At 42.0% G+C, this 19,064-nt stretch overlaps 1 protein-coding gene across 3 annotated transcripts in view; it reads right to left on the reverse strand.

Moving 5' to 3' along the window:
- The window catches only part of usp10 (ubiquitin specific peptidase 10), a 25,541-nt gene continuing 6,477 nt past the window's right edge, over positions 1–19,064 (reverse strand). The window contains exons 2-15 of one of the 3 annotated variants that reach the window (XM_086183581.1): positions 16,701–16,769; positions 15,758–15,803; positions 15,308–15,367; positions 12,058–13,281; positions 9,957–10,048; positions 9,549–9,658; positions 9,401–9,459; positions 9,212–9,315; positions 8,727–8,826; positions 7,740–7,920; positions 6,263–6,428; positions 5,467–5,611; positions 4,745–4,810; positions 1–4,322 (exon numbers count right to left, since the gene is read on the reverse strand). In XM_086183581.1, the coding sequence (XP_086039707.1) occupies positions 4,135–4,322; positions 4,745–4,810; positions 5,467–5,611; positions 6,263–6,428; positions 7,740–7,920; positions 8,727–8,826; positions 9,212–9,315; positions 9,401–9,459; positions 9,549–9,658; positions 9,957–10,048; positions 12,058–13,281; positions 15,308–15,367; positions 15,758–15,803; positions 16,701–16,769 (2,610 nt within the window). In that variant the 3' untranslated portion in view covers positions 1–4,134. Of the gene's footprint in view, positions 4,323–4,744; positions 4,811–5,466; positions 5,612–6,262; positions 6,429–7,739; positions 7,921–8,726; positions 8,827–9,211; positions 9,316–9,400; positions 9,460–9,548; positions 9,659–9,956; positions 10,049–12,057; positions 13,285–15,307; positions 15,368–15,757; positions 15,804–16,700; positions 16,770–19,064 lie in introns of all 3 variants that reach the window. The other 2 variants (XM_086183572.1, XM_086183588.1) reach the window with 2 other exon arrangements.

Raw genomic sequence — 19,064 nt, forward strand, 5'->3', positions numbered from 1 at the left:
TTCTAGGTTTTCCATGAGCATATGACCACAAAGAAATGTTCACATGCAGTTAAAAGTGCTGCAAAGCAGCAGCTCCTAAACTCCTTCAGCTTCTATTTATTTGTGTCGCGCTTCTACCTCAGCAGCTCTCACTGCACTTCAGCATGTTGCCGCACTCACACGCACTGATGGAGGCGGCAGCCGTGCAAGGAGCCACGCTCCTCTTCTAGAATAATTAAGAATATTCTACTCAAGGACACTTCAACATGGTCATCGGGGGAGGTGAGGATCAAACCAGCGGCCCTTCAGTTCCCAGACAATTTTATTCAGATTTTAAGTTCTTTGGTTACCAAAAAAAAACAAAAAAGCCCTACAGTCTACCTCCATACTGGACTTGTGTCATTCTTTAGACTCTTTGACTGCTACATTATAAACATCAAAGTTCAAGATCAGTTAAAAAAATAGATTATATAGACTGTACACACAATGCCCCCCCCCCACCACACACACCTGCTTGTGGGTGTCCGAACATGGCATTTCCTCCTGATGTTTAAGCAAACTTTGGTTTTGCCAGAGAAAAACGTTCACATTGTACATTTCTGCCAACCACAGTCATGCGTGATCACCGTTTGTGAAGACGTGCTTTAGCTTCACAACCAACACAACCCACCGAAGTGAAATTGGTCTTGAAAAAGGTTTTTCTGCGAGAACGCTGGAGTCCAGGTCCGGTTCACTGCAGCCACATGAAGTGCTCACTGAGGGGTAGAACATTGTGGCCTAGACCTTGCTCATTTGCAAATGGGACTGAAAGAACAGCGTCCATCACAGACGTCATCTCCTAACCTCTCTTGCTCTTGTAAGAAATGTTGACGTAAAAGGTATTTTTGGGTTCAGGCATGTCGAGATTTCTCTCACACTCTCTCTCTCTCTCTCTCGAACACACACACGGTTTACAACCAGCATTTCATTCTGGCAACTGGATTTTTGACATAAAGTGAGTAAATGCCAAATTTGATTGTTAGTTTGAGAGCAAAGCCCCACTCAGTGGATGACCAAGGTATTGTAAAGAGGGAATAAATAGTAAAGGAACACCAAAAGGCAGAAAGACCTGACATAGCAGATTTTTCAATTATGGGTCTGCTTTCCATTAAAGCAGAGGCGAGCGAGCATAGCCGCAGCCCAGGAGCACTCTGGGTAGTGAGGCCGCCAGCTCAACCACAGGACAGGCGCTGGAGCCCACTACAAATTCTACTGCTCGTATATGTTGACGTACAGAAACAGGAGTAATTAGCAGTGTATGGTCAACCAAGACAATGTAGCTTTTTTTGGTCATTGGTTTATGGTCGACACTGCTGTAGCCGGGCAGAGGCTGCAGATGATCTCAATCGTTCCTGTATTATAAAGAAGCCAGTCTTTTGACTCCACTTCATTAGCAAACTGCTTTTTGCACAATCCTTTATTTGAACAATAAACAAAATAGAATGCTGGAAGCTTAAAATTAAATGACAGAATAGAGTTTTGTCGTTTTTTTTTGTTTTTTTTTTAAGTCAATATCCCCAACAATTCCCAGCAGACAATAGTGTTAGGAGCACATACTGAAAAGAGACATTATTGAAGCATTTCACCAGCACATTTCCTGACTAGCGATGAGACTCAAATAAAACTGTACAACAGAAAGCTCAAGTTGTCTGTTTGAAAGTCCCAACATCCAAACATTCTTCAAAAGGGAAGGGGGGAGAGAAGGGGGGAGGAGGGATGAAAAAACAAACAGAAAACAGAGCAAATCAATAATGTCACAATTTGTGCAGAAATGATTACAAAGCCAGCAGCACAGGTGAACTACTGTTAATGTTAGAGGATGTCCTAACAGCGTGCCTCCGTTTGCCGAGTGGAATGAGTCGTGGACGACTGTGACGAGACATGGCACCAACACCTCAGATGGAAAACACATTTAACAAATTACAGGAGACAGTCGGGCCGATATAATGTCCTTTGGTTTATACCTGGGAAAAGGTTTCCAGCTTTGAAACCCCGAAAGAAAAGTTAATCGAGACATAGAGATGCTCATACATCACCACATAGGCTAAAAATAACTTAAAACTAATTTTGAATAATGTCCAACAATCCAAATGAAAATGGTTCAACCGAATCAGCAAATTTACAATCAGATAAGGGTTGAGTTGATCTGAATACAGGCGAGTGTTTTCACACTGCTTTCAGGGGGGATGGTCTGGAGGAGAAAAGACCAAGAAGACCAACCTAAAATACTCGAGCGGATGAATACTGCCAGTCTGACTCTGGTGTTTGGAATGGATCGGGTCTTGGGCAAGTGAGAGGAAATGACAATAGAAATAAATATCAAGCAAAGAACTAGTTCAATTTTATTCATTGTTGTGCTTTATCCTGTGTAATTTGCAAGCATATTTCAGAAGGGAGCACGAGCATGGGGGCGGGGTGGGGGTTGGGGAGGGGGTGGGCATCCAATAAATGATCAATAAAAAGGGGGGGGGGGGAGAAGAAAAAAAAAACAACTAAACATCTTTTTATAGCTCAAAACAAACAAAATCACAATCAATGAATGATCCAAAATCTTCAACAAAAGAAAACACTATTTCCTTTTGTGCACATGTCCAAGGTCTTTATGCAGAACTTAGCAGGGTGTAGTCCCACTTCCCCCCTTGGCGAGGAGGCGATGCTGAGCCACAGAGTATATCGAAGTGTCAGGTACAGTCCCATAATGACTCAGACAGCCAACTTGCTGCTGCCGTCTGAGGAGGGTTAGACGCGTACACTGAGTGGAGGAACATCACAGATTGAACCTAAGGCAGTCCCCGCTTTCAGCTGAGTAGGGGGTTCGATGGGTGGTGTGGCTCAAAACTACACTGATAAGCCACCTAGACACAGGTGGAACCTTTAGAGACGAGTAAAGACAAACAAACTGAATGGATAGAGGAGGAAATGTACAAAGTAAACAAGGGCAGGTTTTTGCAGTGGAATCTGTCTTGATTGCTCGCCACCTCTCCAGTGCAAGAACTGAGTCTCAAAACTAGCGCAGTCCTTACGGACCCAAACAAGATTTCAGTCCGCTAGATTTAATTTTTATATATTTTTTTCTCTTTTTTTTATATTTTATTCTAAATATCTGCAAATGTGCATTTGCCTGTCATATCATATTCATCAATCAGTTTATACTTTGTGCACAGAAGCTTGTTATCACTTTAATTCTAAAGCGCATTAAAGATTTTTCTTTAAAGATACTTTCTAAATCTAAACCCAGCAAGGTTCTCTCAAACAAAGAAACAGTTCAGTTCTTTTTCAATGTACCTCTGATTATTGTCCTGTTTTTGATGGCTCAAGCTGTACCGAGCTTTAAAAGCATCATAAAATGGAGGAAATGGAAGAAGAGGAGTTGGTGGCAGAGAAGACAATCTGGCTGTGGGAAGGGAGACTCGCAATAATGCTGGTGCTGGGCCTTTTCAATGCACTAGGGCAAATTCAAATAGGCGTTTGAAACTGTTGCAAATTCATCAAGCCAACAGTTCTCCTCTCTAAAAGGCAAACACTGATATTTCTATGTCAGGTCGTTAAAAGGGGGCATTCAAACAAGAGGAATTGCCCCAGCAGTCCACTTGCAGCCTGTGGTAGATAGTTCTTCCTTCCACTGTCTGAGCCGAGCTGTGGGCTCAGTCAGGATTGAGTCTCAGGACCCGGAACCCCAATCCCACCTCTGTCTATTCAACAGTCCTTCCGTGGTGCTTTAAAAGTAGAATGAAAAAAAAAAAAGAAAGAAAAAAGAGAGAAACACACAGCAGTGGTGCAGAGAAAAGAGAGAGCAGTCACAGGGAAAAGGTTGTGAATGCAAGTTGTTTCTCTTCTTCCAAAGAGACAAGGAAAAAGGTGTTGTTGGAAAAGCTGGTTCTCAGGAAAGCAGGGAAAGGAGGGAAGAGGAGGAAAATCTTGCAAAATAAGTTGGGCAGTGTTCCTGTTCATACGGTTTGAGTGTATGTGTGTGCGCATGTGTGTGCGCGTGTGTTTGCGGATGTGTGCCGTCAACGAGTGCATTTTGAGCATGGATGATGGTGTGTTTGTGTGTGTGTTTGTGTGAATATATGCGGCTTTGCTTGCGTATAATGTCGGCATGTGTGATGTGTGCGTCTACAGCAGGTCGACACGGCGGTAGTACAGCAGGTAAGCGGTGCGCTCTGCAGTCTGCTTCACCACCTGGTACTGGTTGATGACCTTCACCGTCTGGTCGTCGATGCGCAGCCAGCCGTTAAGACCAATGTGGAAGACATCCGTGGTGTAATGACCGCCTGTCGCACTGTTCCCATGGTGATAAACAACTAGCGGGGCATAAAAGCAATTATTTCAGACTTGGGACATCAAAATGTTTTGTCAGTGTTGCAGTCAGTCACTATCCTGGAGTCACAAAGAAGTGATGCAGGAGGGGAAAAACTAATGTCTGAGCTGAAGAGGCACCCATTTGTCACTACTCTTCATGGCAAAATCCACTTTTTAGGTGAAGAATCACTTGAAGCTGCATCATCTGTTTTATCAAGAGCTTCAGGGCAGAAAAATCCACTTCTTTGAAACACTTTCAGTTTACAAAGCTCAGTGAACTCAGCCCCAACAAGATGGACAGAGCTCAAGCTAAATTAATCACAATTATTGCCTCGTTGAGCCTCTGCTTGAGTGACAGTGTGTGACAAACAACTCCATCTAATTGATTCTAATCATGTGATTCAAGTACCAATGATCTACACACCTGCAAAGAGCCTGTACGTTCTTTGGCCTTTCACAACTTTGCTCCGCACTCCAGAGGACAGGAGATCTGAAAGGAAATCAGTAAAAAAAAAAAGTGAAAATCCACTGATTGGACCAAGATGTTTGAAGGTATTGCCCAAATTATAATTAAATACAGGATGTGTCACCAAGCACTTTTTTCTGGGCTTTGAAAATTCACAACATTCCCAACTGTTACGCTGATAAACTTCTAGACAGCCGAGAAACCCCAATCATGAGGTGGTCTGGTATGCCCCAAGCTTTTATGGCCTGACAAGGTTCAAACCTGACACGGCTATTTTATTTTATGAATTCATGAAAATGGCCTCAACAACTTACAAAATTCTTCTTGAAACTGTTATGTAAAAGCTAATTATGAATGTTTACAAACTCATTCAGATTCTCATTCCTTCCAGAGCCTACAATAGTCATTTTGTTGAGTCACTCCTAAGCTTAGTGGATAAATCATTCCCCCCTTGAGAAAAACACTCCACTGCTGTCTACACATATCAAAACCATTCATCCTTCCCTCGGGAACCACCTATTCACCAAGTGTTAATCATACTGACAGAAGCATTTATTCTGGGCAACTTCTGGAAATGATTATCTAAAGCTAAGACTGAAGCCTGTTGATGCTTTTATTTTTAAACCAAGTACCAAGAATCAGTGACACCTGGTGGGCTCGGTCGGTTGGCGCATCTGTACCTTTGCTAATTTCCAAGTCAACGGGGTAGTCGATGTTCTTGGTCAGTTTCTGACAGCCACCGGTCTTCTCAAACACAAATCTCTTGAGATGGAGCACCAGCACGGGCGGCAGCTCCTCCAGAGTCACCCTCCGACTGATCTCAATCTGAGAGAAAAGAACGAGACGCATGAAAGACGTGCAGTTAGTGAAGGGGGTCCTGGTGGTAACGAGACAAAAATGTTATTTAAAGCTGTAAACTTGAGGTAAAACCCAATAAAAAGCTCCTAAATAAGAGGGAACACAACAAGAGGAAACATTTTGTTGAAAGAACAAGAGCTTACTGGGGCTTTAAAACCAACAACCCATAAATCACTATTGGTTCTTTTGAAAGAAACCAAGAATAAAGCGAAGCAAGGTTTACTGTCTGTAAAATGAAAAACGCAAAATAGTTTCATCTATAAAACAAAACTGCCCAGTAGACAGCTGTAAATCAGATGTCCCAAGTAGAACAAGACTCAGCCTCTTCCAGGCAAACATTTTCGGCAGCAGTTGTGAGGATTTCACACTCCGATACCAGGAATCAGGAACAAGATGTGCGAGGAAAATTTGGGGATGGATTGATGATTTATGTCTCCTTATTTACCCAACATTAGTCTTCATCCCAGTGTTGATACAGCAGCGCACCAGAACAGGATCAGACTCCAAAATACAAACAACTTGAACACAATGTCCTGAAAGTCGCAACTGTAACTTGACCCTGGATTTCTGAGGCTGTATGTCAGATGTATTCACGAAAGCAAAGCTTTTCTTTCATACCTCCTGCTTGGTTTTCGAGGTGTAGCCCTGGACTGACTCTCGTGCCACCAGAGTTTCTAGAGCCTCCTGGACAGTGCGGATCTTCTCTGACTGGATGTCCAGCTGCAGGGTAAAGAAGGGCTGCAGTGTGGCCGACTCCTTTGAGTTCTGTTGATAAACCACCGATCTGAGAGAGAGAGCGAGAGAGAACATCTATGAAGCACAAAATCACAAATCTCAGTTTGCCTCTGGAGGCCTGAGGATATCCTGAGGCAGTACCGATAAGCTAGCCAGCCCTACAGGCCTTCTACCGCTAAGGAAAGGTGTCATCTCAACTATTAAAAAGAACCCGACTTCAGCATTTAGGTGTTTGCCACTTTCCTTTAGTGTGCGCTATTATTTTTTTGTTATTTTCTCCAAAGAAAACAATGCTCTTACACTGCCTGAAATGTCACTTTCGTCGTCCAGATCTAATAGCCAAGGAAACGTCCCCAGAAGAACTTACAAGTATTATGTGTGTGACTTTTACTCTGAGTGCTTTATTCAGGGCCAGTTACTGCTGCAGCTCAAGGGTGGATCGATACCAGCTGTTTATTCCCCCAAAGTTCAAACAATCAATTTACGGGCAGCTAATAATGTCAGTGAAAAGCTCTGGCAATAGCAGGAACACACGGTGTCCTGCCTAGCTAATGTTCCTTCTTCTGATCCGGATTCTTGTGACGGAAACACAAGAGAACCTTCTGAATCAGAGAAAGGATATGATGTTCCACGCCTAGGAAGGGAGACTGTCACTCAAAGACACAGCTCCCATGGTAACGTGGACTATGTTTGACACAACTGATTTAAAACCAAAACGGCTTAAATATAAAGTCCTGATCCAAGTGTGACTACAAGAAAAATTAATACAAAGGCATTAATATTTTCAAAATGTGTCTCTTTCAATTGGATTAGCATAGACTGCAGTCATACTGAAATAATCTAACTTAAATCTAATTTAACAAAAAATAACTTCATTATCAGAACAAAGCAATCGCTGGAAGGCCAGCGAGCTCAGAAAGCTGATTTCACAGCAAAAACAAACAAAAAAATTGGAGACAATGATTTTCCAATTCATTCATTCATTCCCCAACAGAGAATAATTACCTCGACTAATGCCTGAAGTCCATGGATTACAGCCATGCTCAGATGACACACACACACTTTCTCCTTTTTGCTCTGCTCTCAGAGAATCTTTGAGAAAATAATCTTCAGCCACTATAAATTGAGTTAAGTCCAGGACAGTGCCAGACCAGAACCTCATAGAAGATGTTATTTAGGCGGGCTACACCCACGTCACTTTCATGTTTGTCTGAAAGTTCTCAATCCTCTGACAGTGGCTGTTATTATGAGGGACAGTGGCACTTGTACATGGTGCCACCGTGAAGAAAGGTCCCAGGCCTCATGCTACTACCAAACATAACAACACCTTTACATTCAGTGGGACATTGTGTTAAGGTACCTGATGTGCCCTCCGAATATGTCAGTGATTGGCGTGCGGACAAAGTCAGCTTGGCGAGTAATGGAAGTCTTGTTTCGGGGGCCAACTTGCTCCCACTCATCTTCACTACCCTCTTCCTCCTGATCAGCAACATCCTCCTCCACACCTGTCTGGGACTCCGGGCCGTTGGGCGTGGGAGCTTCTGCTCAAAGGAGGAGAGAAAAAAAACGCTTCAGCTCTCCAATGGCTGAAGTACTTCATTCAGTAAAGAAGAGAGCTGAGGATGACGATAACCCCCCCGCGTCCCACATGAATGTAACATTTGCAAGAATTTCAACAGCAAACAGCAGAGCATTTGGAGAGCAAATGCATTCACCAAGATAAACTTTTGGGCCCTGGCACTTTCACGCTCGTGACCTAATCAAAGCTGCATGCAGCAATGAGTGGTGCGGTGTTACAGTATCTGGCTGCTCGCTGTGTTGTAAACCACTGAAGACTCATCAATGGCGAAGAAAGTATTAAAGTCTTTGCAAGGCTGGCAGATTGCCAGTCACAAGACATACAGTCGATGTAAAGGGCATGAAGTTACGGCTGGTCATCAGTTTTTACTTCCTTCGAAACTAAATTGAGGGCTAAAAAAAGGCCCATAACATTTAAGAACACGGCGGTGAAAAGGATCATTTCATGAATGAGGAAAATTGTCGGTAACATTGTCAGTCAATATTGTATCAATCTGTCTGGTGAGGAGACATCAGACACACACAGAATACACATTCATCACTTGATAATATCTTGATGTGCCTGATCCTGAGCTGCTCAAGACTCTCTTTTGAAAATTAATTCTGAAAAAACAAAAACAAACTTCTTAAGTCAACTTAAAAATAAACAAAGGAGAATTTAAGGAGATTCCCAGACAAAAGCAATGGGTTTGTTCAATTAGCCAATATCTATGGAGACTGTGTGTGGCTTGTGATGTGGCTGTGATAGGTTAACAGCAGAGGTGCTTACTCTCTTCCTGAGGTGAGATTAGTTTTTTCAAAGCCAGCATCTCCTCATGCAGTCCATTGAGAGTGAAGCCAAGATACTCCTCCGCATCTTCCTGTCGACCCTGGCAGACAAGCAAAAGCACATGGGCACTAATTAAAACAAACCAAAAATGTCTACTGCCAAAATAAGTGTTACATGTGCATATGCAGACACTCATTAAGGTTACCAGAAATATCAAATGACTGTCATTGAGCAAATGAAGTTATTCAACTTGTGAATCAGGACTGAATCAGCATCTTCGCTGCTTTAACTGCCTTTATTAAGGTGAGCTGTCAAATTCTCCTCTGCCAGCTCATAAAAAAGGTGCAATTTGGAAAAACGAGAACATTCCATTCAGTACGATCTGTTCTAGAGGTGTATTCAGAACAACGCCTTGTCATGGACATTTCCATTTATCCTTTAATGAAACGTAATAAAGTAAAAGTAGCAGAAGAAGCAGAGCCTACCTTCTCAGAGAGACTTGACTTGATGAGGGTGAGGAGTCTATAAATGTATGTCGGTTCAAAAGGTACACCGGGACGAATGTCTTTCATGACCTTATCCCCAACAGCTGCGGACAGAGTTAGAAATCCCTCATCAGTGAGCTGGACACAAACTGTGAATGTCCATGAATGACAGGCTTCCTGACAACGCACCTTGTTGTTTGGCTTTAGATGGCACAGGCATGTTGTTGAACTCATTTACCAGCCGTACACTAGCAGACAAAAAAGGGTGAAGAGTTGAACAGATTTCTGCACAGCATGCTTGATATCCAATTCAACCGCAGTTTGCAGCAGTACTCACAAGTTGTCTATCATGGGTGTGGAGGTACATGGTCTCTGCGTTTCATTATGCAAAGGAATGGACTTCATCAGGTGATACATGGGAGGGCATGCAATCAGAGCCTGTAGGGTCTGAGCACTCAGAGTCAGGGAGGGAAACCAGCAGTGTGACAAGTCGCTGCAATAACTTTCATAAAATACCAGTGAACGGTTCGTTTATGGTTTAACATGTTTGGGAAGTTAAAATTACTTGAATTTTCGCATGCAAGATTTCAAGCTGGGGTGTGTCATCCACCCTCTTTTGTAGATCTTTCCAAGCAAAGCTCACCTCATAAATCAAATATGTACATGGGGGAAAAAAAAAAAAAAAACCTCATGAGATAAAAACACAAAAATGGAGCAAAAAAAAAAATCAGTGTGAAAAGGATACAGCGTTGATATAACACCAGTTTCCCTTGTTGATAAGTCCTCTCGGCTGCAAAGACACTGGTTTATGTATCAACTTCACATTCTCAATAAGTTCTGGGGATTCAAAGACAAAAACAAGACCTTATTTTAGAGTGACAGCTTCCTACAACTGCATCAAATGAATGAAAATCAATATGAATACAATTAATAAAGAACAATTATTAGTCAGTATCTCTTTGATAAGATGAAGTGTTTTGTTAAAACGTTTCAGAATCACCAAATGAGAGTTTTAATTCTAAGAAAACAGATGTTCCTTCTTCCGATTTGGCTTCTTGTAACGACAGCACAGGAGAGCCTTCTGAATCAGAGCAAGGATATGATGTTCCACACCTAGGAAGGGAGACGGTCACCCAGAGACACAGCTCCCATGGTAACGTGGGCTGGGTTTGACACAACTGATTTAAAATAAAAGACTGACATAAATAAACTTGCTGATGAAGATGTGACAACAAGGTTAGCCCTCAATGCAAACACATTTACATTGTGACCTCATTTAACCTGAATAGAATGTACTCGTATGTAAATAACAACCTTTGGTTTGTCAGCATAAGAAGCCTAGAAAGTAAAGCCATGCAGCTTTTGATTATAACCCATATAACCCATTTATCCGCCCGGTTCTTGACTTTTACGACAAAAGGTGTCACTGAATCATTTCTCAAGTTAAAAACGCGCCACGGCACGAGAGAAATACTGGTTCTTATTTACACCAGAAAGTCAGTCCACTGTGACCCATGAAGACATGGAATTCACTAGCACAAAGAGAACTGCTTTACAGTGATGGAGTTAATAGCAACAGTGTACACGAACTCTTCCTCTCTATACATATAGACACTTAATTTCATCATATATATATATATATATATATATATATATATATATATATATATATATATATATATATATATATATATATATATATATATATATATATATATATATATGATGAAATTAAGTGTCTATATATATATATATATATATCTTACTAGTTCAGTATGAAAGGTGAAAAACATTTAACTGCAATACAACAAGTTGGAATTAGTCATTCTTATTACAGTTGTTGAAGATGGATAATTGCAAATATATGGACTAACAGTGAACATGCCTTAGAAAAATATTAATAACATTGGATAACAATGTTGACACAGACGATTTGTATTCCAGGACATCGATGTGACCTGGCCCCTCGCTGTGGATGTGGGGCTCGCCACCACAAACACCAGTAGGTGGTTCTCTTTGCCGAGTTCTTCTCATTCTTCCATCAGTTTTTCATGTCATCATGTAAAAGCTACTGACACGATCAGCCAAAATGATTTGTGTTCTGACTTTTTCTTTCCAAGTTGTGACTGTGTCAGCAACTGTTTTGTTAAAAAGGGTGTTCAGATCAATACTTTAATCCTGCATTTGTGGAATTTAACACTTGAATAGTAACATTCTACCAAAACCAAAGCTTTTCCTGATAGTGAACCTCACTGCAACATGCATTGTAATCTCACCAGTAATTCATCTCCTTCAGGAAGAAACAATTACATCTTCCTACATCTTCGTCCCGTTTTACATTTACACTCTGCATCCCCTTTTAATTTCACTTTTAAAGAGTTTAAGAGCTGTTAACAACACCACTTCCACTGCCTTCATGAGACTAAGAACCTACTCAGAAGTTCTGGGCCTTCCAGGGAATTCCCAGCATATCTATATGCTCACTACGCTTGTAGTCCATCGACTTTGTTCCTGAAAACTTTCCTGGATGCAGCGATACCATCTACTGCTTGTTTGATTTGATCAACATGAATGCAACATTTTGGGTGACGTGTTGATTAGCAAATTGAGCTGTATAAATACAGCTATATATCTACCGATCTACCAACCTACCGTCTCATGCAGAATTATATGAAATCTAGTCCCTTTTGTCCAACATTTTCTGTTCAAAAACTGAAGCAGAACACTATATATGTCTCAACATTGCCACCAAGTGGGCGGAAAGTTTAACAGCAATTCTGTTCTCTCTCAGGAGGAAAGAAATGTAGAATGAGCTGTTAGCACCATGAAGTATCGTCATATAATACCTGCAAGTTTGGGGGCCATAGGATCTTCTGATACATGGACAGGGCTGTCTTTGACCTCCACAACTTTCTCAGGCTGCTCTGGCGTAGCAACAGTGGGAGCCACAACTTCCACAACATTCTTTACCTCAACAAAGGCCTGCGGGCCACCAGGCAGAGGCTTGGAATTGTGGAAGAGGCTAGCCCAGGATTTAGGGAGGTTGGCAGTAGTTGCAGCTGGAGCTGCAGGTGAATGTGCCTGCTCTGTCTCTACTGGCTGGGCGGCAGAGTCTGGGGAGACCTGCTGAGCCTGCTCCCCACTCTCACAGTCTTCTTTGTGTCCATCTGCACTGACAGGAGTATCAGGCTCTGCCAGCCCATTAGCTACCCCACTGTCTGCTACCTCCCTTCCCTCCAGTTCAGTAGTCGTAATGGGTGTGGCGACAGAGGGGGTAGCCACAGCAGCTGAAGGAGGAAGAGGTGATTTGGAGCGTGGGCTATGTGGAGAATCTGAAAGTTCAGGGCTCTGTGGAGCCAAAAGATCTGGCTGCTGATCTGCAGTCCTCTGTCCCTCTGTCATCCCTCTGCTTTGAGAGGAGGATGAAGAGGAAGAAGTTGCATTGTTTCCATCTGATAAAGAAGCAGCTCCACTTGTTAAGTCCAAAGAAGAGTCATCAGGGCTATCACAAGTCCTCTGACTGACAGTGGATGTGGGGGCAAACTTGGCTGCTGTCACCACAGCCGTGGCTGTGGAGACAAGAGCAGTAGAGGAAAGTTCAGCCCCTGACAATGTCTTCCCGTCCACATCCTCAGCATTGTGGTGTGTGGCACCAAGTGCATGTCCATTCACCAGTGCTGTTACGGGCGTCCCATCTGCTGCACCGCTGCTGTTGGTGCTGCCAGTTGACGGATCCAGGTAGCTGTAGTATCCGGGCGGTCGCTTTTTCTTTTTCTTCCTCTCTCGTTGTCCCAGGCTGCCAGGGAGCCCGTCCATGTCCTGGCAGGCCTGATGATTGTCCAGAGCTGAGGTCTCTGAGTCAGGGCCATCCAGCGAGTTGAAGTGGGTTCCATCAGGGACATCAGCAGCTGGTGATGTCTGCTGAGACTTCTGGGCTGATTGACAGCCCAGGATGAACTCTGGAGCCTGGGGGTTCAGGGTGCTCGATACCTTGTATAAAGGATCATTCACACCGACAGGCTTGGAGTCCATCACCTCGTCAACGCCAAACTCAATGCGCTGATAGTCCTCTGCTGCAGATAACAGTACACATACAAATCAATTAGAAATACATTTGGGCCTAAAACACAGGAGGAGAAATGATCCCTTTAAAACTGAACACTCGCCTGAATATGACGCAAGCGTAATTAACAAAACCCAAACAGGGACGTGGGATTTCTTGAGTCTTACGTACCAATAAAAAAACACCACCACATCAGGACCTATTCTTAAGACTAAGAATTACTGAAATCCATCAATTTAATCCAAACGTCTACTCTACAGGTGAACGTGAAGTGGGATGATTCAGCAGCTCAATATTTTCTATTAGACATACAGGGGCAATTGAGTTCTAAGGTTAATATTCTATGAAATAGTGAAATTTTAGTTTTCTTTGAAAAAATTAGGGGCTGAGAAAACTTTTTGATTGTGATTGCAGGTTGACAACTGATATTTACTGATTTCAGGGCTTGTCAAAAATTGCTATAAATCATCACTATCTGTAATTTATCTGTAAAAATCATTGCCCTTGGGTTATTTCATCATGGAGAAGCCGAGAAATTATGCTAGCCTTAAAATAAAGCAGTAAATCTGAGAGCAGTATTTTGAGATGTGTCAAATTGTCAGAATACTTTCCCAGTAGTCTACGTGTATGTGCATGTTATCTTGATAATAAAGCACCTTTTAATCATTCGATCTAAATTCTCACTGTTGTTTCAGGGAACTGAAGAAAACAGATGTCCACAAATACATGTAACTATCACAAAACCACAGTCTTCATCCTGTTAAAATGTATTGCATGGCAGCTGGAATAGTAAATCATTATGCAGTGTGAGGCACAAAGTGGAAAAGGTGAACAAACAGGAAACATTAGTAGATGCAAATCAGAAAAAATCTGCTTTTCATCATGACTCAGCTGACTGGTCAGACACATTGTAAACCCTGATGGAGGAGTTAAGAAGGTATGAAGACAGCAGTTACGTCCTCTAGATTAGAAGGGTCCTGTTAGTATTACTGAAATCACACTTTATTGGTGGAAAATGCATTCAGTCCTAGATCTCTTAGTACAAGTACACACTTAGGGCTGTGCATCTCAAGAAAACACATGTGTCGTTTCACCGGGAACGATTCAAATGTTATTTGGCAATTTTTGACCACAGGCGCAAAAACTGAAAGCCCATCATCGCACATACGGTGTGTAATGAGTGTGAGAGACTGCGAGCACAGTAGTCGTAGCGACTCACTAAATGATGCAGTTTCAGCTAAACTTACAAAACTAGCTCTGCGCTGCAGCACCCCGATGTGTTGATGTTAACATCCACACTGCTCGCCACGAGCAGACAGTCCCTCACACTGGGGTGAGGAACCCTGAGAGGACTGATGGTCCATTTTGCTGATCAATTAATGGACATCATCAAGTGTGACAGATGAAATGTGTTGTTTGTTATGGCTAGCAGTTAGCTCTTAGCCTTGCTCCCTCGTGCTGTTGCGGTGCTTTAAGTTACTCAGCTCCCATTCGGTACTTTAAATACAGAGCAAATCTACTAGAAGGATTATTTCACAGAGCAAGTCATTTGTTCTGGCCGTTCAATGATGGTTGGCAAACAGTGACGAGGTACATCAATTGCGCCTTCTGGTGGTGGTAAGGCATTATTACCAGGTGCCAGTAAAAAAAAAAGAAGAAATAAACATGACCGCGATAATCATATTTAACAAAATCATAACCCATCCGTAGTACACACACGTTAGCAACCACATAACACCATCACTATGCCCTTAGTAAATAAGCTGTGATTGTTAAAATCATACCAACATCCATACTCTATTTCAAGTCAACTTGGAGCCTTTGCAGTGGTGAAAATGCATTATATGCAAAAGAGGATAAGATACTTCACAGTATCTTGAGCATGCAAAGCTCTACAGGTATTACCAACAGGCAAGAGAGAGAATACAGGCGCAAGGTTTAGAAAGCCACCAGTTTTGAGACCTGGATTTGGAGTTTTACAGCAAACGTACAACAGCTAGTCAGTCCACAGTGTGTCGGGCTCCTCAACTCACCGCAAACCTGCAGTCCCATAGACTCCATAATATAAGGTACAGCAGGAGTGCAGTAACTTCCTAAATAATCAATACAAATCAAGGTAAGGCAAATGTCATGTGCAAATGGATACCATTTTAAAGAAAGGTGTGTTATGTTTTAGTATTTGGTGGCTGGAAATTTAAATGTTTAAAATTGCTAACATTGCTAATACTGAAAAGGTCAAATCAAGTCTTCATAAATATATGCAAAAAACAATGACATTAAAAGCATCTCCCTACAGAGCAGGTCTCGTCAGCCTAGTCTGGGACATTAGCTTACAATTTCAAAACGTGCTTTAAAAAATTATCATGAGCAAAAACTTTAGAATTCTCAGAGACTAAAAAGGAGTGGATCAGGAGATTTGATCCCAACGAATTTTCATGGGGAATATTTTTTTCAAGCCATCAAGTGTATTTGATTGTACGTACCAGAAGACTGACTGACGCACGGAACTTTGTCGTTGAATGGAGGAAGCTGCAAAGAGATAAATTAGAATTAAAAATGATTATTTCATTTTTGGGGGTGGGGGGGGGGGTGGGGGTGGGTGTGATTTCAATTCATGTGAGGGCTCCAAAACTTTCATCCGGACCTCTATTCAGTCTCAATTTTCACAACAAGTCTGTCAAGGCAGTGAATCTTTCAGTGTCTGACAGACTGTGACAATGTTAAATGATTTAAGTATTTTCTAGAATCAAATCAATTGAATGAAGGGGAAAAACAGGAACTATTTTCAGATCTTTGTAGCACTGAACATTTTGACCATGGCTGTGCAATCAAAAACACCAAAAGTTACAACATTAGTATATAATCTGAATAGGGCTAAATGCTTTGGAAAGAAATAATCTGAATTTGATTTTTCTGATTGACATCGCAATAGGATTTAGATTATTAGAAGAATTGCAAGTTATTTTTCAAATCTGAATAGAACCACAACGGTGACATTCTTGGAGCTTTCCGTAGCAAACAGAGACATTTTCTCAAGTGTGCTTCACGGATATATAGGCTGATACCTGCGGCACTACGATACTTCATTTGGAATGGTATTCTACCTTTATAAAAGATATGTTGAATATTGAGGATGTGAAATGGAAAAACCTCGAACATGAAAACACACAGAAAGGACACAACTACAATAAAACAAAAATAACAGGTATAATGGAGCAATGGATATCTGTCAAAAATGATCAGTGAATGACAACACCATTTTAGAACCACACGTCGGAGGAACTGCTGACCAGTAGAGGCCACCGTTTCACCCTAACAATTGTCACTTGGCAAACTAGAGATTGGTCACAGTAAAAATGGCACAACATTCTTGTCCAGGCATGTTAGAATATAAGATGATGAATAGATTGTAATCCAAATCCTTACCTCAACATAACATCGTGGAGTCACAAAAAACTGATTGATCTCATCAGGGCTGAATTCCCCGAAGATGTACTAAGGGAGGTGAAAAAAAACTACGTTAGTTTGCATGAAAAAAAATGCAGTTTCAAGTATTTATGATATGGTGCATGAATCATTAAAACTTTGTCAATGTCCGTCCATTTTCTTCAGCCTATCCTGTTAAGGGGGGGACTGGAGCCTATCCCAGCAGCTTTCGGGTGTGAGGCGGGGTTCACCCTTGACAGGTCACCAGTCCATCACAAGGCCAACAGATAGAGACACTCTCACACTCAGTCACACCGACGGTCAATTTAGAGTATCAATCAGCCTCGTCCCCTCTTGATGTCTTTGGACTGTGGGAGGAAGCTGGAGTACCAGAGAGAACCCACACAGGGAGAACATGCAGACTCCGCACGGAAAGATCCTGAGCCAGGACTCGAACCCAGAACCTTCTTGCTGTGAGGCGACAGTGCTGACCACTGCACCACCGTGCCGCCAATTTTGTTAATTTCTTAAATTAAAAAAAAGGACTGCTGTACGCACTTGGAAACTAGATCTACACCTCTTAACTGAAAGATATTAAAACCTCCATGTCATTGCATACATCAAGGTACAAGGGCTATTAATAGAGTAGTCAAGACTACAACGCTAGATTGTTAAGAGGTAACGCAACATCTCTAAGTGATGAGTCATGTAGTGTTATACATAAACCATGAGCAATAAAAGGACACAGATCCAGGCAGGAGTTCGTCTGCCAACTACTTCCTGGCCTTTTTATTATCTGGAAAGTGAGGCCAGGAATTCATCTCAAATTTATGAATAATAAGCATAAGATGATGGCAGGAATTTACATGAATACAGTTAGAGCTAAACTACAATAACGCCTGATAGTTTTACACCGCAGTAACCACTGGCCTTCGCTCGATTTTCCTGAGTTTACCAGGCCACTGATCTCATACATTATGGCTCTAAATGTATTTCGCCCAACAGGTCAAGCAACAAAATCGCATCCAATTGATGGAGCTAACTGGTTCACTTAAAGGAAATTCAATCATTGACTTGATTGCACTCCTGAGGATTAAAAACTCCAAAACATCTGGAGTATTTTTCAACAATGTTCTTTTATTTTTCTCATTCATTACATATCATTGTTATTGTAAAATTACTCTTCATCTCTAGTTTTGCCCCACCCCTCACAGCTAGACAATCAAACCATACAGTCCTACCACAGGGTCCACATGTGCAGGAGAAAACACAAAGCAACTGTGAAAAGGTGAAATGAACTCATTGGCCATGCCGTTAAATCCACTCAGTGAAATAAACAGTGGAACGTGAAAGGGGAGGCACACAGAAAAGAAAGTGCAACTCAAGCATATGTAACTCTTTGCAAACGAGGCCCCTCGCGAGGGCCCACATTGCTGAAATTGCACTACAAGCGACAAACAGCCAACTATAATCCAACGGCTTCAGGATGGCTAATACAATCACAACAGAATGAATGTCCCTTTGCCTCTTTCTGCAGGCGTGCCACACGTACCACACTAAGCTTCCTTTGCTGTTCATTTGGAATGGGGATTACAACAAATTGGCGATCTGTATGATTTCAACACAGTTTAGTGACGACACACACCCACAACCACACACAGTAGAAATATAGGGAAAGCCTTCCATGACACCTAGAGCAGGGATAAGCTCATACCACAGCGACTGTAAATGTGAGGGTAACTTCCCTCCTGTGATGAAGCCAGAGCTCACACATTACAGCTTTGAGAGGAGTCGGGCGATACGGCCCTGGAGGCCAGTGGATTGGTTTTCAGAGCAATACAGATTACATTTAGTCAAGGAGGCCAATGGCTGACAATTGAGCCTGGTACTCAGTTGAAGACAATTGACTTGTTTGGTGCCAAAATTTACAACAATGTGCCCTTAAACGAAGGTGGTCAATGAATTTTGTAAAACAAACAAAAATACAAAATAAATCAAATGACTTCCAACCTGACGAGAATCAGAATTTCATTTCAAAAGGCAAAATTCCTGCATGGAAGGGATTTTGTCGGCAAATGACCCATGATCACATCTAAACGTGACAGACCCCACATGCAAGAAAACAAGATTTTCCATTGTGAATTGTATTGTCGATGCGAACAGCTGCACATGGAAGAAGTTAAATTGACTGAGAGGAGGGTTTTTGCAGTAATTACCTGGGAGTTATGTGTGATAGAGGCCAGCAGAGAGTGGAGGTTGTGTCAGAGGAACACTTGTCTACTGAGGGAAACTGTCACCATATCTCTACTGGTAGTTTCCTGTCGCTGCCTTACGTGCATCAACAAATGCCCAGACCTTCTTTAA

The sequence above is a fragment of the Aulostomus chinensis genome, chromosome 2, assembly GCF_037954235.1.
Source record: "Aulostomus chinensis isolate RoL2024-O1b breed Wild chromosome 2, RoL_Achi_v1.0, whole genome shotgun sequence".
NCBI lineage: Eukaryota > Metazoa > Chordata > Actinopteri > Syngnathiformes > Aulostomidae > Aulostomus > Aulostomus chinensis.